The sequence below is a fragment of the Mytilus trossulus genome, chromosome 6 (genome assembly GCF_036588685.1).
Source record: "Mytilus trossulus isolate FHL-02 chromosome 6, PNRI_Mtr1.1.1.hap1, whole genome shotgun sequence".
NCBI lineage: Eukaryota > Metazoa > Mollusca > Bivalvia > Mytilida > Mytilidae > Mytilus > Mytilus trossulus.
In genome coordinates this window covers 40,069,994-40,094,732 of record NC_086378.1, presented here as the reverse complement: position 1 = coordinate 40,094,732, position 24,739 = coordinate 40,069,994, and the positions used below count along the sequence as shown (strand labels likewise).

The 24,739-nt window shown below is 31.9% G+C and overlaps 1 protein-coding gene across 1 annotated transcript in view; it reads right to left on the bottom strand.

Moving 5' to 3' along the window:
- The window catches only part of LOC134721343 (coiled-coil domain-containing protein 149-B-like), a 163,469-nt gene extending 149,076 nt beyond the window's left edge, over positions 1 to 14,393 (bottom strand). The window contains exon 1 of the mRNA XM_063584284.1: positions 14,219 to 14,393. Coding sequence (XP_063440354.1) covers positions 14,219 to 14,287 — 69 coding nt within the window. The 5' untranslated portion in view covers positions 14,288 to 14,393. The remainder of the gene's footprint in view (positions 1 to 14,218) is intronic.
- Between the last annotated feature and the right edge of the window lie 10,346 nt (positions 14,394 to 24,739).

Here is a 24,739-nt window from a genome sequence, read left to right as displayed (position 1 = left end):
CTGATAAAGTCATTCCTTAGTGCTGATAAAGTCATTCCCTAGTGTCAGATCCAGAGGTTTGGGTTCCAACTATGTACATGTAATCATATAGTTGGAACCACCACACATCCCCACTTTTTATCCTTGGTTGGGAACCCCTTTTAAAAATGACTTGATCCACCCCTGTTCTTGTATAAAAGGCATCAACATAAAAATTTTAAACAATTTATATTATGGCATGCCTTAAGTTTCATCAGGCCAAAATTAAAAATATGTCTGTTTCCCCTCCCCCCCCCCACCCGGGTCAAAAATAAGCCCCCGGGTCAAAAAATTATTTTCCACAAAAAATCGAAATTATTTTTTTCCTGAAAATAATTTGTTTCCATTTTTGGAAAGTGCTTGAAAGCAGAAGGGTTGATAATCTAAATAAATACACTCAAATTGAGCACAAACAACTGATAAGTGGCCTGGACTGGACAAGTCAAACCATTCATGTGACCATGCTATGACAATCACATCCAGTTAAAAAAAAAAAAAAAAAAAAAAGAACCTGCCTTCCTGGTCTGTTTACAAAGGGTAGACCCGTGGCCTCATAACAAATGGACAAATATGGCCGTATTTTCAACTCAAAAATTACTCTGTGTGCAGACTTACATTTACCTGTGCAGTTTGGAAAGTTTTAAGGCCTAGCATCCAGTAGATATATAAAAAGTTAAATGTATTTTGCAGGGTAACACGAATGACCCAATAACACTGTTATTATCCGAATAGCACAAGTTTGTAACACTTGAAATTTCAATATTAGCACATATTGGTGACTTTGAAACATTGATTATTAAATAATAATATATTATCGATGTATTTCATATCTTAAAAATTATTTACAGAAAGCTGATAAGTTCATAAAGATCATTCTAAATTTTGTACTTACATCCAACATCCAATATGTGCTAATATTAAATTTTCAAGTGTTATTCGGTCATTACAAGTGTTATTCGGATAATAACAGTGTTATTCGGTCATTTGAGGTACCGTCTTATGCATATTAGAAGGATGAAATCTTTATTGGATTTTATTGGGCATTTTTTTTCCTTCCTGTAGCAAGGGGTACAATCAAAATCACGTGATGGATATACACACACCGGAAGTAACAGTCGAGCAGACCGCTTGAAGGGTAAGTAGTCGTATTTACTTGTTTATATCAATAAAATTTAATAAATAAGGTAGTGCACCGAATGTTGGATACTATCTAGTTTTGAAATACACAATTATTCTTGCTGGAAAGCGTGCAGTTAATGCTAACACTTCGACACAGTTATCGTCGAAAATTTGGAACTGTGTCGAAGTGTTTGCATAACTGCATGCTTTCTAGCAAAAACAATTGTGTATTTTACAACTACATACTATCCGACATTCCGTGTGCCAACTTATTAATCAAAATTTAATTGATATAAACAAGAAAATGCAACTACTAACCTTTCAAGCGGCGAGTTCAACTGTAACTTCCAGTGTGTGTATATCCATCACATGATTTTTATTGTACCCCTTGTGTAGAAGGTGTAAAAATAAACTAATGTCCTGTGTTTGAATTTGTTTGTTAGCTTTTTGGTCATGAATGTTTGTCTCTAATATTTAATTAACTGTGCATTTGTATTCAGATATATATCGTAGATCAAATTTATTCGTTCATTGTGTAATCATACATTTTTTGATTGAGTTAAGTCTGCCAATTGATATTTTATTGTATGTTTTTCTATGTTGTGATGTTATGCTATTGTTTCAGAAAAAGGGAGAAGGTTTGGATCCATTAAAACGTTTAATCCCGCTGCAAATGTTTGCACCTGTCCTAAGTCAGGAATCTGATGTACAGTAGTTGTCGCTTGTTTATGTAATGTATACGTGTTTCTCGTTTCTCGTTTTGTTTATATAGATTAGACCGTTGGTTTTCCCGTTTGAATGGTTTTACACTAGTAATTTTGGGGCCCTTTATAGCTTGTTATTCGGTGTGAGCCAAGGCTCCGTGTTGAAGGCCGTACTTTAACCTATAATGGTTTACTTTTTAAATTGTTATATGGATGGAGAGTTGTCTCATTGGCACTCACACCACATCTTCCTATATCTAAGTTGGGATATAACTTTGAGATGCTCCCTCTCAGGTAAGAAGTTTAGAAATGGTTTGTCTTGAAATAATTGTCCTTGATTGGAATGGACAATACACCTTATCGCTATTTGTCCGCCATTACTGGATATCACACAGGTTTCCTTAAAATTTTGACGTCGTAAAACAAAATATCTTGACGCCGCAATGAAAAAGTGATTGTTGTATGCGTCAAAAGTTCAACATGTTCAAGGGGTATCAAAGTAAATCAGGTGTTTATTTTTACATCTTCTGCAGGAAGGGAAAAAAATGCCCATCAAATTCAAAAAACGATTTTATCTTTTTTAAGCACAAAATGCATTTTAACTTTTACATATCTAGTAGATGCCAGGCCTTAAAACTTTCCAAACTTCACAGGTAAGTCTTTACACTGAGTAGTTTTAGAGGTTAAAATACTGCCATATTTGTCCATTTGTTGTGTTGAACCTTAAAATTATTAAGGTTCATCATAACAAACAGACAAATATGGCTGTATTTACATGCCAAAAATTACTCTTGAGTACAGACTTACCTGTAAAGTTGGAAAAGTTTTAATGCCTAGCATCCACTAGATATAATAAAGTTGAATGCATTTTGTGTTTCAGAAAGATAAAAATCTCTTTTGGATTTTGATGGGCATTTTTTTTTTCCAATCAACAAATGCAAAAGGTGTAAAAATTGCCTAAGTTGTGGTACAACTATGAGATGCTCCCTCAGGTAAAAAACCGGTTGGTATTGTTTTCATTGTCCTTAATTGACATGGACACCAGGTATCATCACAACTATAGGTGAGTTAAAGAGTTTATCTGAGTCAGTGAGTGGACAGTATCAAAGTAATTCAGGAGTTTATTTTTGCACCTTCTGAAGAAAGGGGTTAAACAAAGCCCATCAAAAACCAAGAAAGATTTTATCTTTCCTAAACACAAAATGCATTTAACTTTATTATATCCAGTGGATGCTAGGCATTAAAACTTTTCAAACAGCACAGGTAAGTCTGTACACAAAGTAGTTTTTGAGGTGAAAATACGGCCATCTTTGACCATTTGTTAAGGATTATGTACCCAGGCGCGTAGCTCCCTATACGCCAACACGCAGTTGCGTGCACATCGGTTCGGCGTGCAAAAAAAAAATGTGCAAAATTAAAAATTTATAAATCAAATTTTAAAGGAAACACACATGTTGTCACTTTTTTGATTGATGAAATGTCATTAAGTATCGGCATTTGGTTTTAAAATAGAAGTTTTATTGGAGATCATGCATGAAAAAATCGGACACTGTAACTTGTATCTTTTACACGATTTGAATTTGTTATATTCAGTCTAATACATGTAGTTTCGGAGCACATTTTACAGAGTACGGTTTATCTGTTTGGAATGAGATGTACCAATCGGCATTAGCTTTAAACCCTTCGAAATCGTTGAAATTATGCCACGGCGATGTGTTCGACGGACTACCAGAGCCACTCATCCTGCAAACACGCCAAAACAGTATTGGAAAGTCTCATTTTATTTTACGTTTATAGAACATATGATAATGGAACTGGAGAGTGGAGTCGCGTCTGGTATTATCAGAAAATCGCTTCTTTGTGCCGTATCTGCTTCCTCGTGTTGTAGGACAAATGAACAAATCTCAACATTGTCTGAGACATACGAAACTGACCTGGTGTGTAATTTTGACGAATTCAATTGGGAGGTCGCTCGATGGCAAACACGTACACTGGTTTATAACATCTCGCGAGTGCTGCCGTGGTGATCTATCAGTGTACTACGTCTGTTGAAATCAAATGCACGATCAACAATGAACAATGACAGGTTATCATCGCTAGCATTACTGCATATTCAACGAGATTTCAGTGTGAATATTGACAAATAAATAGAGAAGCTCGTTTCTGCCTAGACCCGAAGAGCAGATTTTGGACAATTTTGAGTAAATTCTGTATCAGAAAAATGTGTAGTTTATGTTTTCAATTAACCATGATTTACTTTATTCAGAAGCTTTATGAATAGTTTTACAATCATAAAGTGTTTATAAGTCCTATCTACATGTAGCTCCTCTTTCAACTGTCCTATGACCGAAAACCGAAAAAAAACCCGTTTTCCTGCATAAAAGGGTCCTAAAATTTTTTCACCTCGCTCCGCTCGGCGGTAAGTGCTTGCACATCGTTTCTTTCTAGCTACGCCCCTGTGTACCCTTCTGTTGCTTCAATGCTAAACATATGGAAAGTTTACAGAAAATCCACAGCCTTTATCCTTGTAACGTTCTTTATATTTGGCAATTTGATGACCGATAGATATAGGATTATTGCATGCAGTGCTAGCATTAATTTCCTTTAAACAAGTTTATTAATGTAGTTATTGGTTAGAACAAATAAAAATATGGACCAAATCAAGTACACCTTTTAGGGTGCCCTGGACTTTAGTTACTCTGCACAAGGTATTTTGGAATTTACCGGTTGGTTAGAGCTTTTTGTAAAAAAATAAACACTAGCACATCATAGAAAAGCAAGTGAGTAATCTTTGTTTCAAATTTTATAACAAAAATCTCTTTATTAAAGGCTGTGGATTTTCTATAAAAATCTTGGTTTAATTGCCACTAAGTACTCTTTTTCTATTAAATGCAATGCAACAGTAAATATTAATGTTTTGCATCAAGTTTCCCCCTAGTATATGTTCAAAATAGCCTGTCTCTATTATTCTTTATATCTGTAGTTTAGATATTCATGTTTAAAAAATTCGTACAATAATGGCTACAGAAGGGTACATAAATCTTAAGATGAACCCTGTAATGGTCTAATTTATAACAAAACAAATTTAACGTTATATGGGGACGTAGTCCCCAATAACAGTAGAAAATTCAAAAAAAAAATAATTTGGGAAAATTTCCCGAATTTTTCATTGTACTAATGAACTCAAAATCGTTCAATTTTTTATATGTCATGTTTTGAAATCCCGGACCTGCGTAGAAATCTATAATGTACTTCCCTTTTCCGGTCTCGTTTGTATGAAACTTTGAGTAAAATATATATTTATCAGTCTAGTATAAAATAGGAAGGAACGCAATACCAATTTCATTTTTTAATAATTCCTTGATATGAAAAAAACGTTACCTGATGAAAGCGTTTCTTTGTTTACATTGTATATGACGTCATAACTTAAATAAAGTCACAACTAAAATCCCTAAAAACAGAACCAAAATCAGAAACGTTACGGTATTTCCGTTTCTTTTTTTTTACAAATATTTTAGTTACAAAAATTAATTCATACAGACTTCTTCCCCATTTACAGGTAATGCCTGCCTCATATTCGTCCCCCGTCCCCTATTACAGTACGAATTCAATAAAAAAAAATACAAATTAAAAAATCGGGGAAAATTTCCCGAATTTTTTCAATGTACTAATGAACTCAAAATCATTCAAATTTTTTTTGTCGTGTTTTTGAATTTCCGGATCTGCGCAAAAAATCTACTTCCGTTTCAGTCTTGTTTACACGAGACTTTGAATAAAATGTATATTTATCAGTCTTAGAAAGGAACTAAGGTAGCAATACACAGTTAGAAGTTTAGTTTCGCATTATGGCCCCTGTGAATTTTTTAAATATGAAAATTTTTGTACAATAAAATTGATTTTTAGGTAATTGAAGAATAATATAGCCTTCTTAGTGGGTTTATATGAACATTTAGATTGATTTTAACATGTTTTATAGGCCATTTCAATGATTGACAGTCCGTATTTTCCTATCCGTACCGTTCATAGGTCCATAAATTATTGTAGTGTTTATCAACAAAGATTTTGCGCTCGATCTTTTCAATTCAATTTTATGGAAAAACGAGCAGGAAGACATATGATTTTTTTTGGACCACTTGATAGATATAAACCTATGGATTCAGGAAAGGTATCACTGTAATTCATTGAAATTTTCCTTTAGACCAAATTTTGGAGACTTTTGTGACATGTGTACCCCCCTTTTTTGCTATATTATGTCTCTAAGAAATGCAGATTGTTGCCATGGTTACACTCAAAAGGGATTATATTTCACCCTTATGACCATTAGAAATCAAATCTATGGAAGATTCTCTTTCTACAAGTATATACATGCATAACACAAATATAAAGCCTTCTTTGTTAGACAGGAGGGGAAAGGGGGTGTTTAAAAATTATGAGTGTCAATTTTAAGGTTTTTTCCTAACTGTGTATTGCTACCTTATGGCATTTGACAAAGCAAATAATTGCCTTTTTTTTCAGACAACCATACCACAAAACTATTGATATTTAGGTTATAGATACAATTCTAAGGAAGAAACAACCTTTAGTATGACAATGTATGTTAGTTTTGTTGTTTATTGTCCTTAGCAACCAATATAGACATTTTGACACATAGACTTGGTTCCGTTATTAATTGATACTTTATTGGCTACCCCTTGGAAAAGAAGATTGCGCGTTATGTAGAAACCTTAGAAGGGAACGCTTTATATTTTTTCATGCGACTAAATCAAATTTATTATTTTAGCAAGTATAAAGTCACAATTTAGCATGAATTAAGCCCAATTTTTTCCCCGCTGTTATAAATAAATTCAGGATTGACTAAATTTTAACCAAGGCCTTGGTATGGTAATACACAACAAAATTGACATTCTAGAGCTTTAAAATAGCTTTAACTTGTAAAAGTTGTCTACTGTTAAGGTTAATTTAGGTTTTTAAACAAGGAAAGACAGGCTTAGAAGGTATAGTTTTAGAAAATTGACTAAAAAAGGAGAAAATGCACTTTGACATGGCATGTTTCATAAAATCACTTTTTTGTTGCATTTCAGTGTCAACTACTAACCTTCATAAAATATTTATTTCTGAACCGATTTTCAAAACTAGCAGGCGAAAATGCTCGTTTTAACTAGTAGAAAACAGAAATCCATTTAAAGTGGAATTGGGAAAAAAAATGTTAATCCTTAAGGTAGCAATACACAGTTAGAAGTTTAGTTTCGCATTATGGCCCCTGTGAATTTTTTAAATATGAAAATTTTTGTACAATAAAATTGATTTTTAGGTAATTGAAGAATAATATAGCCTTCTTAGTGGGTTTATATGAACATTTAGATTGATTTTAACATGTTTTATAGGCCATTTCAATGATTGACAGTCCGTATTTTCCTATCCGTACCATTCATAGGTCCATAAATTATTGTAGTGTTTATCAACAAAGATTTTGCGCTCGATCTTTTCAATTCAATTTTATGGAAAAACGAGCAGGAAGACATATGATTTTTTTTGGACCACTTGATAGATATAAACCTATGGATTCAGGAAAGGTATCACTGTAATTCATTGAAATTTTCCTTTAGACCAAATTTTGGAGACTTTTGTGACATGTGTACCCCCCTTTTTTGCTATATTTTGTCTCTAAGAAATGCAGATTGTTGCCATGGTTACACTCAAAAGGGATTATATTTCACCCTTATGACCATTAGAAATCAAATCTATGGAAGATTCTCTTTCTACAAGTATATACATGCATAACACAAATATAAAGCCTTCTTTGTTAGACAGGAGGGGAAAGGGGGTGTTTAAAAATTATGAGTGTCAATTTTAAGGTTTTTTCCTAACTGTGTATTGCTACCTAATACTACTTCATTAAAAAAAAAATGTTTGTTATTAAAAAAACGTTACCTGATGACAGCTTTTCTTTGTTTGCATTGAATATTGTTTCTCTTTTTTATTTGTTGATTTTAAAACAAGTTGCTTTCTTTCTTTAAAAAAAGAAAAGTAATAGATGAACCTAAGACCGCTGACTGCCGAGTCATCAAAAGATCGTTGCTGAATTTGTGTTCAATTTTGAATTGAAATAATTGACTGTGAATAGAAGAAGCCAGTTGAAAGTATATATATTTACAGCTTCTATTTGAATAGTTATTTTAAAGCTCGACTATTTTATTTATTACTTGGGAATGTACATAATTTTTCCGATTTTAACCCCTTGGCAAATCCTAATTTCTACTAGCCGGATGACTTATGCAAATTACACAAACCTATCGCAAAATGAATTTATGCACTCAGTTTGCTTTATAATCTGGAATTGTGGATGCATTTATTTGATCTATCATATCTTTATATTTTGTTTCCTACATGACTGACTTTATATTTTCAACTCGTACAAATGTATTTCAAGATGTCTTACTCATGGCAGATATTGTATGCGGTGAAACCTGTGGCATGCAATTGATTGGGACTTCTTATGAAGAGACTTATTTTGGTCGTATAAAACATCTCAAATCTTAAGGATTTCCTGGTTTTACTTAAATCAACTCAAACATTCTACAGGGAGACTTAGTTTTGCCGAAGAATTTCTTAATTCAGAAGTTTATGAATACCTGTACACACTTTCAAAATAACCAATTTATATAAAAAGGTATGTAGATATAAAAAGATACCAGAATTAAAATGATGTATGCCAGACACGAGTTAAGTCTACAAATAAAACCAGTGACGATCGAATGAAAAATGTTCTTCCTTAGGTAGACAATCCTTAGCTTTTTGTAAAGGTCAAAGTTTATAATGAGACATGTACAGTGACTCAAAAAGAAACAAAATAGAAACAAGTCGAGGTCAGAATACCGTTAGTTATGATGACCGTGCTTGAAAGTCACATGTAAAGCTCTTTCTGCCGTGTCCTGAATTTAGATAACTAAAACGAAAATAAGCTTTCACAAGTGAATTTAATAGTATTGCATGCAAATAGTCTTTTAGCGCATGAAATAGTAAATAGAAAGCATCTCACTGATACTCATGAAAAGAATACGCATTTGTGTCATCACATATCTTAACTTGGCTAATAGTTGAATTGGAATGTCAAACGGCCTACATTAAATGTTTTGACTCTGGATTCATTGGCATTTTATCCGAAATTTTTGAGAACGCAAACCGATAGTGTGCTTTTGAAATGTGATCTATAATGTGAATGAATCTAGACGTGTAGGATAGTTGCTCAACACAATGAATACAATTTTCAGAACCGTAACATAGTACAAATATATAGATGCTATAAGGTTAAACTATTGAAACATTCAAACAAAAATTGAATCAAAATTTTATAATAAACTAACGTTCCTCTCAGTATTTTTTTTCAAATTCTTTGGAATATATATATTAATATCAATTAACACTAACGTCAAGTATTTATAGATGGACATTTTATTTATCGAATGACTCAATTTATAAATTCTAAAATTCCACTATGTAAATATATTACTATACAAAATATAAGCAAAGACTTCTAGTTTTAAATCTATACTTAAACAGTGAGTATAGAATAATCAACATTATGGTTGTAATTAAATTTTAATGTGATTTTTGTAAATTATTTTTACAGTTGTTGTGAGCTGCAAGGATTTAAAATCATGATTTATGAATTGAAAACACACAAGTATTTTATTCACGACCGTTTAGAATTAACTATTCAATAAATTTATCTTACTTTCAGTTTTATGGATATATTACAGTGATATGCAGTGAAGTTTAGCATTTGATAGTTCATTGATAACATTCTGGCGTATCATAAACAAACAACTTGTAACGTCTCATTTCATTGGCCGAAAGATTTAAATACAACAGCAATGTAGTCAGTCTAGTCAGTGTGCACGTGAATTGACACAGGTGACCGACAATGGAATTTACTATGTTACTACGAACGTAAAAACAATGATTTGTATAGTTTACAAACCTTTGGCCAAAAGATTTAAATAAATGTTTTGCTAACTTCAAATAGTGGGGTCGAAAAAGTATACTGATATTCTAAGTTCTTTATGCATGCAGCAACTCAATTATCTTGTACCCGGCATGATGAGAAATATAAGGATAAAATAAAATACATGTGCCGCTTTTATACGGATGAATAAATGAACCACTTTTAATTTCTTTCATACCTACGATAGGTTATAATCCTTACAATGTCGTAGTCACTTATAAAGTATTTCATAATACTGATCCTGCTTTACAATAATTAATGATGGGTTGCACTGACATTCCTCCTTTATTATTTTCATGCTAAAACATACACACAGTAGCTACCATAAAAGGAGGAAGTTGTTCCCCAAAGAAAGAAACAAAATAACAAATTGTATCATTTGTGCACCTGAATGAATTCAGTGAAGATTATTTCTTTCGCATGTTTGGAACTAACTAAATATTAATACTTGTGAGAAATGTCGTAGTTTATAAGGAACAACTCCCGTTTGTTTTTACATTGTCATTTCGGGGCCTTTTATAGCTGACTATGCGGTATGGGCTTTGCTCATTATTGAAAGCTGTACGGTGACCTTTAGTGGTTAATTTCTGTGTCATTGTGGTCTCTTGTGGAGAGTTGTGGCATTGGCAATCATACCACATCTTCTTTATTACATATAAATGTACTGTTTTCGATTATGAATGGGTGAATATTTATTTTTTAAATTTAAACTGTAACAATACAGTTGCATAACATTGTTGAACAATCCGCTAAAGTATATGTAGTATGTATTCGTATTTGAAATAAAATACAAAACGAAACGTGTATGATAAACTGATAAAAAAAATATGAAGAAATTAAGGATGACTAAATGTATGTACAAGATGAAACTCACCTTTTTATAAATACATTTAAATGATTTAATGAATACAGATATTGTTTGTTTCTACTAGTATTTACATAGATGTAGGAAGATGTGGTGTGAGTGCCAATAAGACAATTCTCCATCCAAATAACAATTTATAAAAGTAAACCATTATAGGTCAATGTAAGGCCTTCAATACGGAGCCTTGGCTCACACTGAACAACAAGCTATAAAGGGCCCCAAAATTACTAGTGTAAAACCATTCAAACGGGAAAACCAACGGTTTTTAAAATATTTACAATATATAATTTACGTTCGTTTTTTCAACCGAGGATAGCAAAACCTCATGAATTATATCGTTTGTATAAAATTTTAATTATCCGCTGTGCCATGATTGGCCATCTCCATTTTTTCTAAACACAGCGTGTTACATGTTATGAATTTACTTACAATTTCGGAATTTATTTTTTTCCTTCAAGTTAATGGAATCAGAAAAAAAATCAATATTCTATGAAGAATATCTAAAACTTGGCAAACAATATGAAAAGTGTTTATAGTAAAGTATACAGTTTCATTTTTCAAGTACAACGTTAATTCATCGAGTCCATTGAGTAAAAGAGAAGGCAGGATAAGCAACTTGGGTGTGTCAATGAAAAAAAATATGTGAATTGAGTTTTTTTTTATCCTACATTAAACTTTTGATGTCGTCCCTTGATTTAGAGGAGATATTTAAATTGAATATTTTAACGTTAAGATTTTAAAGTTTAAACTTTACTACCAATTAATTGGAGAAAATTATAACACAAATGAATTTCACATGCACATTAAGCTAGAATTGTGATTTAATAGAATCATGTATGCGAATACGACGATGGAAGCTTTAGACGACCTTGACCAGCTACGTGAATATTAATCAGTCCATTCAACGTTAAAGTACGTGTGTTCTATTTTTGCAGGTGTGAGGTCAAAGGTTTGAATTGACCAATGAAAACGATCGTTCCTTATAGAGAGTTAATCTAATAAAGTTTGTTTGTCTGATTATGTCGCACGACCTATCGCAAAGCTTGGCCGCAGTTGGGTATACAATACAAAAAAATAAATAAAAAATACTCATAAAACCTAAATACTAAAATGGTATAAAAATTATTAACGTAGAAATATAAAGAATATTCAATATTTTATTGGAAAGAGCACAATAGAGGCGTGATCCAAAAACAGACAATTATAATATTAAAACAACAAATAAATGAAATAAAGATTCATGTAACAAGTCATGAGCTACAAATACATTATAGACTGATATTGATACCATAGACTTATATTTCAGTATTATTATAGATTTTCATATATTTACTTAAAACACACAATACAAGATATTTATATATATATATGTCATTGTTTATAGTATAACTAATCGCCGTATTTGAATATCAAAAAATAAGACAACGCGTGACCGAATGACGCATGGATTAAACGAGTGCGCAGCACGAGTTTAATCCATAGGGGCGTTCGGTCACAAGTTGTGTTATTTTTGATATTCAAATACGGCGATTAGTTATACTTTTTATTACATTGTCAAATTGCTTTTTTTTAAGAAATTAATGTAGAAAATGTAAGGAACTATATTGTTTTCCTACGCATGTTTTGTTTCGACGTTATCGACGTCTTGACAACGCCTATTGTTGTATGACGTCAGAGAGTGAAATAACCACGTTTATTTCACATGTGAAATTATCGTATTTATCTAACTGGGAAATCAATGTAATTTATTGCAACCAATGTAATAAATGTATATATGCACAAACTACTGTAAAAGATTATTATCTGATGAAACGGTATGGTGGTCTCTCAAATCAAGAGCTTCATCAATATACATACAAATAGATTTTAATTCCTTTTCAGACATAATGACATAGGAATTAACATTTTGGTAAAATTTTCATCCAAATTATTTGAACTAATATCATTAATTTTATATTTAGATCTAATGTTTTTATATTGCAGACATTCAATCAAGAAATGAATCTCATTTTCAATTTTTTTCTATGCAAAATTTACAAAATCTCTCATTAGATGGTATTTTTGGTCTTGCATACCTCCCATTTTTTAATGCTAATGAGTGTGCACTTATTCTTAATTTAGTGAGTTTTTTTCTAAGGTTTTTTGTTTATAAACAATTTTTTTTGTAGGATGTAAGAATTTATTTAGATTTAATTTTTATGTTTCCTTTACAAATGAATATTCAAAAATGCCAAAGCAGAGTATCTCGTCATATATAAAATACTTCATTTCTTAATTTCAACTGTGAAAATATTCTGATTTCAATCATTGTTAGTTTCTTTAGAAACATAAATACAGTATATAATTTGAATATATTTCTTTGATTCCGATTGAAATAAATACTTTTGATAAGAATATTATCTTCCTGTTTTCCCATCTAATATTAATATTTTAACCAGAATGCACTCTCCCGTAAGTCTATGATGAAATACACAGTATCCCGTGGTTAAATCTTCAAACATAATTAGCTATAATAGTTTACATGTTATCGAGACAACAGACACTACCACGTTATAATTGACCCAGACACATACAGTGTACAGCGGTCGTTTTAAAATAAATATAACTGCGTCGTCAAGGGTCATCAAGGGACCATATCAAAAGGTATCGGGATCGTTCGCCCTGATTACATGTTCGCCCTAGGTTCGTTCGCACTGACTTTGTTCGCCCTGGTGTTCCGTTCGCCCTGAGTTCGTTCGCCCTAATCTCATTAATAGTATGTATATGTTACATATATATTTATATTAAAATTTATGTTTATCTATTAAAAGCTGAATACAGAATATTAATTAAATAAAATTCGTGGCTGCATTGTTACACTTTATTTTTTTATTACTTTTAATTACTGTTGATTGAATTTTAATTGCTGATTAGGCATAATTTGAAATCTTTGATATCACTGATTGTTATATGAATTGTCTTTGAGTGATTAATAACGAAAATAACATTTTTCTCAAATAAAATAGTCAGCTTGGGTGGGTAAAAACACTGATGTACAAATTTTCGCAGCTTGGCTTCTTTGATCTCAGTGTGTTTTGACAAGTTTTAAAAATACAATGTAGTGCTGAAATTTCGAGACACTTATTTCCCAGAAGCAGCAACACGTAATACATAATAAATAAATATTCGGTGAATTTAAACAGACTTCAACATATACCATTACATACAAATAGTTTAGTCTTCAGTTGTTTTACATTTAAAAATACTACGGACGGACCCAGATTCATATCAAAACGTAGATAACAACCTGTGAAGACCTGTATAAATGACCAAAAAACTTTAGACACGTTCCGAGAATTTTATTCTGAATTCCGGCCGAGAGATATGGAGTGGCCCATAGACACATCCAAAACTCGCCAGTATATAAGCATGAACCCCTCATGCAAAAAATCATAGACTTCGTCCCCATTTACAGGTAATGCCTGCCTCATATTAGCTTGCTTAGCAGATTGACTAGAGTAGAGGTACCTCTGCACGTAATGCCTCGAATCTTGCTTTCATTCTGTTTAACTGTTCCATTTCTAGAGAAGACATCATCAGTTAATAAGTTCGTCAGTATGTTAGAAATCGGGAATATCGATTTTGCCGCATATTCATTTCTGTATCTTATTGTTTGTCTGCACTGTGTGTCTAAACTCTGTGAACAAAAGCGCGTTCTTGATTCTGAAAATTATATATAAACAAGTTTTAGCTTTCTAAAAAGCTATGAACTGCTTCGCTCGACACTAATTTATAAAGGTTATATTATGTGTGCATGTGGTTGTTAAATCAGTATTGGAAATGGGTTTTTTTTGGATATTGATTATAAAATGGATGTACTTTGGTGCGCGTAACACACCCATGCTTTAAAAAAAAATCTTGTTGAAAATTAAAACAATTATAAATTTAGTCACGATTCTGCCTTTCTGGAGGTGTGCCTAACGTGACGGTACCCAAATTGCACCTAATTTGACAGTTTTTTTGGGTCTCACTAATTAGCGACAACAAGCGACAACAAGCGTCAACAAGCGCATGTGTGAAATAAAATGTCGACTATTTTTTCGCTCCTCAAATTTTGAATTTCAAAATGGATTATGATGTGTTTATATGTGGTTTTGACAAAAACATTTAATTCATTCTGGTGGAAAATAAATAGACAGTCTTTATGAATCCAAAGAAAAGTGATAAACCAAAAAGGAAAAGGAATAAATCAAACGGACAGAACACAAGTGGTGAGAAACCAAATAAAAGGAAATCGAATAGTACTCACACTGATAGTAATAGTGTAACCAAAAGTGTAAACAAAAGTAAGAATCTTAAATCTACTGACAATCCAATTAAACCTGTGTCAAACATGTCGATACAAAGTACTCCTGTTCACGAATCTCCAATGGTCGAACATAATAGAAATTATCAGCAATTCCATAACATTCAGAATCCAAACTTCTTGCAAACCTCGCCAACACCATCAACCCTAGGTTTTTTTCCTGGTACCCCTCAAAATACTTACATGCAGCCAATGATGCACTCGAATATGAACCCAGCTTTCATAGATAACGGAGGGAAAATTGATCTTTTAACCCAAAAAGTAGACATGATATGTGAGAAAATATCAAACATTGACAAACTTACCGAAAAACTTAACAAATTTGATAAAACGGTCAACAGTATGGTTAAAGGTATCGAGAGTATCAATAAACGAGTCGACGAGGTTGAAAAAGGTTTGAACTTTATCAATGCAGAATTCGAAAATAACAAAAAGGATGTCCGAGAAGTAAAAAAAAACCTGACAGAGATCCGCTCTGAAAACGAAGAAGCAACCAAAACTATTGATAAACTACGAACAGATTTCGAAGATCTCAACGAAAGACAACTAGATCTCCAAACTAGGTCGATGAGGGAGAATTTGATTTTTACGGGTATCCCAATGTATGACGAGTCTGAACAGTCGGAGGAAACAGAGAAAATTATCGAAAATTTTATGACAGTGGAATTAAAAATGGAATCATTACCAAAATTTCATCGAGCTCATCGTTTCGGTAAAAAATTCACCGAAAAAAATCCTGACGGTTCTATTAAATTTGTTACTAAACCAATAGTATGTAGATTTGTAAATTTCAAGCAACGAGAACTCGTACGGAAAGCAGCTAGAGAATTAAAAGACACAAAATACGGCATAAACGAACAGTTTCCGAAGGAGATAAACGACCGTAGGAAGGCACTGTGGCCCCACTTTCAAGAGGCACGTCGTCAAAGGAAAAAAGCTTTCTTCAAGAGGGACCGCTTATTTATTGAAGGGAACGAATTTACACCAAAAGACACCACTAAAGAAATGGACACTAACGATAGACAGACACGTTCACGCCACCAATACAACGAACAAGGAGCTCGACCGAGAGAATTCAACCAGTCGAAATTTTCACAACCCCGTAGAGGACCCCGAAAAGGACAGAACTAGGAATACCGTGGAGGATTTAAAAGTACCGTTAGAAATGACCAGTGTAAACAAACTAGCGACCTTCACTCTTCTTGTTCATTACCTGTAAATAAAGATACATGTATTGATGTTCACAACAAAACTATTGAAATCCTTTCATTAAATGTATGTGGTATAAAAACAAAACTTTTGTATCCTGAATTTAAGTCATTATTAGATAACCATGATATTGTATGTTTAACAGAAACAAAACTAGATGATGTAGACGAAATAGATTGTGATAATTTCATTTTTCATTATAAAAACAGAAAGAAGCTAGCAAATCACAAATCGGGTGGTATTGCTTTGGGTTTTAAAAAATACTTAGACAAGTATATTAAATATATTCAGTCAGACTGCCAATTTGTACTTTGGTTTAGTATAGACAAAAAAGTTTTAGATTTACCAAAAGATGCTATTTTTGGAATTATATATATCCCACCGATAAATACTTCATATACATCAGAAGATGCATTTACTGAAATTGAATTTGAATTACAAAATTTTTGTAGTAAAACAAACTATATTACTATGCTTGGTGATTTTAATAGTCGCACGGGAAATTTGTCTGATTTTTATAATATTGATAAAGATAGTTCTTTTGAAAATAATTTCACAGATTATAATGAATTAAGTGATGTTGATGTTTTAGATGAACTTGGTATACCAAGACTGAGAAATAGTATAGATACTGTAGTAAATGGGTATGGAAGAAAATTTATTGATTTTTGTAAAAATAACAGAATGTTTATTCTTAACGGTAGACTGGAAGAAAACAAAACAGGTAGTCCAACTAGTAGAAATTCTAGCGTTATTGACTATGCGTTGAGTTCTACTCATTTTTTATACAACATTTGTAAACTTGAAGTGTTAAATTTTTGTAAACTATTTTCAGATGTACACTCTCCTTTGTCTCTTCAATTGTATACAAATAATGACATACAAGACAAATTGTTAACAGAAACACTTTGTTGTGGTGACGAAAGAGTAAATAAATGGAAAAATGAAAAATGTAATGAGTATAAGAACAATATAGATAGAAATAAGGTTGATGATATATGTAATAGATTGTCTGCATATGTAAATGATGTAAATAATGTTACTAAATATGATATGAATAACATTGTTACTGATATTTGTGATACTTTAACCGAATCTGCCAAGGCAACATTCGGAACTTCGACATTTAATAAAACTATGTTTAAGTGCTCAAAGAACCAGTTTAGTAAAGACTGGTACAATAAAGATTGTAAAAAAGCGCAACGAGAATTTAGAAAATCTCAGAGGTTATACAAACATCATGGGTCGAACATTTTTAAAGAACGACTTAGACAAAGTGAATTGCATTATAAAAAAGTTATGGATGTTAATATCAAGAATCATAATACTGAAATGAGTAAAAAGATGAAGGGATTGAAAACAAAATATCCCAAAGAATTTTGGAAATTGTTCAATAGAGGTAGAAAAAGAGAGAAAAGCAATATTTCACTGCAAAATTTATTTGATTTTTTCAAGGACTTAAACAAAAATAAGTTCGAAAATGAGTTTTTGATAGAAAACGATGTAAATTCTGATACAGTAAATGAAAATTTGAATTGTCCAATAACCCGGGAGGAAATTTTGAAAGCTGTAAAAAAAGCTAAAAATAATAAATCACCGGGTGAAGACCAAGTAATTAATGAATATATTGCTTCTTCTCTTGATTGTATGGTTGATATTTATGTATATTTATTTAATATTGTATTTGATACGGGAATCTTGCCTGAGGCTTGGCTTATTGGAAATGTAATACCTATTTTCAAAAACAAGGGGAGTAAATTAGACGCCAAAAATTATAGACCGATTACACTTTTGTCTTGTCTTGGGAAAGTTTTCACTTCAATTCTTAACGACAGACTTGGGGATTTTATTGAAAATTATAACATCTTAAACGAAAACCAAGCAGGTTTCCGGCAAGGTTATTCCACAACAGATCATGTTTTTTCATTACATGCTTTATTTGAATTATTGCGGGTGAAAAAGAAGAAATTATTTTGTGTATTTGTCGACTTCGAAAAAGCTTTTGATTTTATCCATCGAAACTCATTATTTTTTAAACTGATATTAAACCATGTGAACGGAAAATTTCTAAGAATTATTAAAAATATGTATGATGATGTCAAATCTAAAATTGTTCATAATTCAGAAGTTTCTGATATTTTTGCTTGTGAAACAGGAGTTAGACAAGGGGAAAACCTTTCTCCTTTGCTTTTCTCCCTGTATCTAAATGATTTACAAGAATTTTTAGAAAAGTCTAATATTGAAGGAATACAGTCTGTAACAAAAGATATTGAAAATGAACTTTTTGTATATTTTAAATTTTTTCTGTTATTGTATGCTGATGACACAATACTACTTTCTGAATCTAGCCATGATTTACAATGTATGTTGGACAAATTTTCAGAGTATTGCAAACAATGGAAATTGAAAAGTAATATAAATAAAACGAAAGTTATGATATTCTCAAAAGGTAGAATACCTAGAAACTTATTATTTAATATAGATGGAAATGAAATTGAGATAGTCAGTAGTTATAAATATCTTGGTATTGTATTTTCTAGAAGTGGCTCATTTCTTTCCACCAGAAAATATCTTCGTGACCAGGCGATTAAAGCAATGTATGCTGTGATAAAAAAATCCAGATTAAATAACTTGTCGATCGAGTGCCAACTCGATATGTTTGATAAGGCTATTGTTCCTATACTAACTTATGGGTGTGAGATATGGGGATTCGAAAATTTAGATATTCTTGAGAGAGTTCATTTGCGTTTTTGCAAACATATATTGAGGTTAAAAAATTCGACCCCCAATTTTATGGTCTATGGGGAATTGGGAAGATGTCCCATTTCTGTTACCGTCAAGTCACGTATGATTAATTTCTGGTGTCGTTTACAAGAAGGAAAAGAGAGCAAAATATCATGTTTATTATATAAGCTGTTATATGTAAATTTTAATAACTATGGTTATGATAGTAAATGGATATTATATATAAAGAAAATTTTTGATGACTGTGGAATGTCAAATATATGGCAAAGTCACAACTTATTTGAGAAACGTTGGGTTGTATTGAGTGTTCAGCAAAGATTAAGAGATCAGTTCATTCAAGAATGGTCAACAGAAATGAACACTTCGCCCAAGGGGCTGTGTTATATATTGTACAAAAATGTTTTTAAATTTGAACACTATTTATCAGTTCTTCCATTTAATTTATTAATAACCTTATGTAAATTTAGATGTGGGAATAACCGTTTGCCCATTGAGACGGGAAGGTGGCGCAACATACCAAGATCTGAAAGATTGTGTCACCTTTGTGGCTCAGCTGACATTGGTGATGAATACCATTATATCATGTCTTGTAATTATTTCAAAGATGAAAGATGCAAATACTTACCTCATTATTGTATTAAAAATATAAATGTTATCAAATTAAAACAAGTATGTTCAACCCAAAATATTGTTGAACTTGAGAAACTTTGTAGATTTATTAAATCTATTTCTGTGAAAGTCTATCGTCCTGGTTAATACAACTATATGTTTATTTATCATTTGTGTAAATATTTATCATATTAATTTTGTATTTCACACATGCTATATCTTATATATGTTATATATATATTATTGTAATATCTCTGTAACTATGTATTTGGTTTATGAGAATAAAGATCATTCATTCATTCAGCGACAACATGACTTATTTTAGCGACAACAAGCGACAAGAAGACTATTTAGCGACAAGAAAACATTTTTTTTTATTAGATATAAAGAAATTTGAATGTAATGTGGGTTTTTTTAATTTACGAGCTGATATGTCTTATTAAAATGTTTTATTATATAGATAGACGAAGAAATGAAACATTTGTGAGGAAGAAAGATATTGTGAAGTTGATATTAGTCTATTGGTAGATGAAGAAATTAACATTTGTGAAGAAGAAAGAGATAAGGGGGGATAGGAGGGGTCCTGATCCCGAAATCCCGGGCTTAAAAACACGAAATCCCGAAATCCCGAATTTAAATAAAGTAAATCCCAAATTATAAGATAAATAATGTGTTCTAAAACACAAGGAATGGTAATATCATAATACAATAATTAAACGTAATACTGGCTGTAATACATTATAGATGATAAAATAAATATGTAAATAATGTTTCATTTTTTTCTATCAATTTTAACTTTCTTGTCGCTAAAATTATTTTCTTTTGCATATTCTTTTAATATTCATTGCACTAATTAATTTTAATTAAAAAAAATATGTTTTCTTGTCGCTAAATAGTTTCTTGTCGCTTGTTGTCGCTAAAATGATTTTTGTTGACGCTTGTTGTCGCTAAAATTCTTGTTGTCGCTAATTAGTGAGACCGGTTTTTTTAACTAAATTTGGGGGCTCATTTTCGCCGGGGACACAATTTCGCCGTTTTAGGATTTTGAGGTGTAAAAACTTCAAAGGATGGCTGAAATGGAAGAAATGTACCGGTAAATTATATTTTTATAACAAATATGATATTTTTTTAAACTGAAACAAAAGTGCGGCTCCTACCGAAAATGACCGAAAAACGGACAACGATTTTCGGACAATTTCCTGAATAAAAAATATGATTTCAAAGAAGTATTTCTAAGTAAATATTTGACTGAATGCCCTAATTTTGAATTCTTTACACCTTTGAAAAGTCTGCTATTCATCTATAATGCAATTGATTTGATAAAAATGGTTAAAAGCTGCGGTTATTTGGTTTTAAATGGATGTGCAAAAACGGCGAATATGTGTCCCCCAATGACAAAACATCCGGAAATTTCAAGCACCCTTTAATCTAACTTTTCAGATGATTTTTTTCAAACAAACACGTTTTCAAGCTTAAGGTGTCAGACCACCAATTAAAAATCCCTATCTGTTCAACCAAATTTTGCAATTTTCACAGCTTTCTAAATATTTTACCTTAAGTTTAACTTCAAGAAAACCAGGTATATCCTGAATTGTACATGTATCAACTTTCTACATGCCAATTTTCAACTAATGTTTAAAGTTTTGTAACAAATTTCTAAACTTGAAAAGACAGGTACTACCAAAATAACTCCCGGTTTTCTGGAAATCTTAAATTAGTGTACTATGTAGCGCATTAATCCTGAATTTTTAATGCAAACTCATAGGCAAGTGAATTTTGGCTCAAAATAGTCTAAATATATTTCCCTTTCACCAAAAGTTTCATTTCTGCAAATTTATTGGTTAGTTTAAGTAAACAATGCCATCAAAAGCACTATTTTGTGTCAAAGTAGGACTACTTTTACATACGTTCTAAATTGGAGGGAGTTATTGGTGGTCTGACACCTAAAGAGCCAAAAAAGTTGCTCAGAAATCTTTGCTTTGCTTTATTCTTAATCCTTAGTCAATTTGAAGTCAGAAACATCCTATCTGAGCATAATGTGACTTATATTACAAATTTCACAGCTCAATTTAAACTGACTGTAATGTATGACTTTGATAGAAAATAATTGAAAATTTCATTTTGGACTACAGGAACATAAACTTTCAATATCAAGATCAGTTTTGCTGATTTTTTTCTTGTTTGTTCTACTACTTAAAAGACTTTCCACAATTTTTACAATGGGTTAAGTAAAAAATCCAAGGTGTTGATTGGCTTTTTATGGCTTCAATATAATTCTATTATCTATTCTAATATCTTTACTAAACTATAAACTAAACCCACCAAGTAACATGTACCTGAAAATAATATAAACAAAATAGAAAACACAGTAGTTAACAATCTAATCCTTTTCTCTTTTCACTAGAATGTTAATGTCCAAATAAAAATGAAAATGAAGGCAATTAAAATGTCATAGTATCGAGTATTTATCTGATCTTTCTTCTCCTTTTTTTATTGTCAGTTGCACTAATTACAAAAGGCTTGAATTCAAAAGTCCTTTTTCAAAACAACGTAAGATGTCTTGTCCAGAAGCACCATGCTTTGTAAGAACATTGGCGATTTGTTCATTAGTCTGAATCCATTTAACTTCTTTAAGCTCTCCACCTTGAAGCAATTGCTTTATTACATTGATCTCCACCATCAATCTCTTTTCTCCAACAGGTTTATCAGAGTATATTGCATGATAAAGGTCTTTGTTGTCAACGAAACAATCTACTGGAGTATGCATCAAATCGTTCTCATTATGCATTAATTCCTTAAACAGAGCTGCTAAAGATATAACACAGTCCACACCATCAGCTAAGGCCAAAGCTTCACTTGCCAAAGTACTACGTACAACCCTTCTTAATTTCTTAGACTGCCAAGTGATTGGGTTCACTTTACCATCATCGCCCATAAAAAACACAACATAACCACCCTGACTTTCACCATCTGGAAGATTTCCAAATGATGCATCACTGAACAAAATAAATTTCACATTATGTCCAAGATTCTGGAATTGCAGTGAAATGGGATCGTTTTGCACCTTCCTAATTATTTTATTGACTTCCTTTAGATCTTAAATAGTGCTAGACTTAATTTTTGAAGAAATAGCAGCAACATCAAACGCAATGTCTGGACGTGTTTGTCTTGCTAACCATAATAATTGTCCTATTTTTTACCTCAATAGTGTCTGTTCTGATGATGAAAGAGGAGATGTTTTAACTCTGTCTTTATCTATTAAAACAGTCTTCAACATTCTGACATAGTCTTGCTGGCTGTGAACAATAGTTTCATTTTCTTGGCTGAGGTCAAGACCTAAATATTTGAAAGACTCACAGGATTCTTTCCCTACCTTGAACATATCCCTAATTCTGGACACAACACTTTTCTCAAAGGAACTGGATCCTGCCCAAAGAAAGTCATCTACATGAACTGCTAGGACACCAGTCAAACCTTTTTCATTATACCAATAAAAAACTGCTGAATCAATTTTGGACACTGTTCCTCCACAATCTAGCAATGTTGCTTTAACTTTTTCATACCACTTTAAGGATGCATCAACAAGACCATATACACATTTGCTAAGGCGCCAGACTTAACAAGTTGCTTCAACTTCTTTAGGAGGTCTCAAGTAGACTTCTCTTTGCATTTTCTCTCCTTGAAGAAAAGCAGTTTTAATGCCCACAGAATTAAAGGTATTGGAGAGTCAAGGAATATTGACCCCCTTTTTTACACCTGGTGTAAGTAATGGGACTATTAAATGATCAAAAGTGCAGTCATGGTCATTTAAGAATATTTTGCATTTAAAGTTATCTTCATATAGAAATATCAGTATACTTCAAAAAAATTTAGACCTGACCATAAACTGTAGAAAGCATGGAAAGATGTGGCGAAAATGGGCACCCCACTCTACGTTTTTTTTATAATAAAGACAAAAATGTCATTTCTGTGTTTGTTTTGTAGCCGTATCCTTCTTTTTTATATAGGTATACCAATTTGATTTTTAATCCATCTGGAATCATAGAAAAATTGGTCTAAACGGACCTTCAAACCATCAATGATTTTAAAATGAGGAGTACCCAAATTGCCTCCATGCTTAAATTCGCATCATCAAAAGTCTAATAACAGAGCTTTTGTTTAATTTCTTTAAATATTTTGAGCAATTGGATATTAGTCCATGCTTACTCTTCATTTTTTTTTTAAATAAATACTTGTAACATATTGTATTTGATCATTTTAAAAAGATGACGTTTTGATGACGTCGCATGGCGACGTTTCAGTACATTTTGCTTTTTCAGTAAACACTTCATCTATTGATAAATGAGGGGGGATATGAGGGGTCCTGATCCCGGATTCCCGGACTTACAAAAACGGAATCCCGAGGTCCCGAATTTTAATAAAGTAAATCCCGACGTCCCGAAATCCGAAAAAAAGGATTCCCGGATCCCGAAAGAGTCAATCCTGGAATCCCGAGCTTAAAATTGCCGATCCCGGAGTCCCGATAAAGGTCCTATCCCCCTCATAAATACTGTGAACGTTTTGGGCATATCTAAATATTTTTACCTTTGTTGAAAGATGTGCATAGTATCAAATAATAACAAGAACTATCTTTAAAAAAGATATCCGACGTATTTAAATTTGAGTATATGTTTAAAACTATAATTTCGATAACCTTCAGAAGCACAATGACTTAATGACACAGGACCTCATTAGTAAAATCTCCATCTGAATGTTACTACAAGAAATTCTTTACTAAGTCTGGTTATATTAGAAAGGCAATAATATATAAGAATATTGTGATGACAACTAAAATTTTTATTTGTCGAAAAATCTAGTGCAAATAAAAAGAAACAAATAGACATTTTCTACTGTTTACATTAAACTTAATTCATGGTTAACAAAGCTAGAAACTATTGGTAGTATAATTAGTAGCATCTTTCTGTTTACATTCACCTAAACCCTGCAGAAATCTCACATGCGTAGGTGCGTTCTAAAAGTCATGTACGTTCGTACAAAAAAGTTTACATTAAAAATTATATAATAGTCCCGAATAAACAGCTGTCATGGATGCAAAGAGCTATTGGAGAACCAATTGTTTT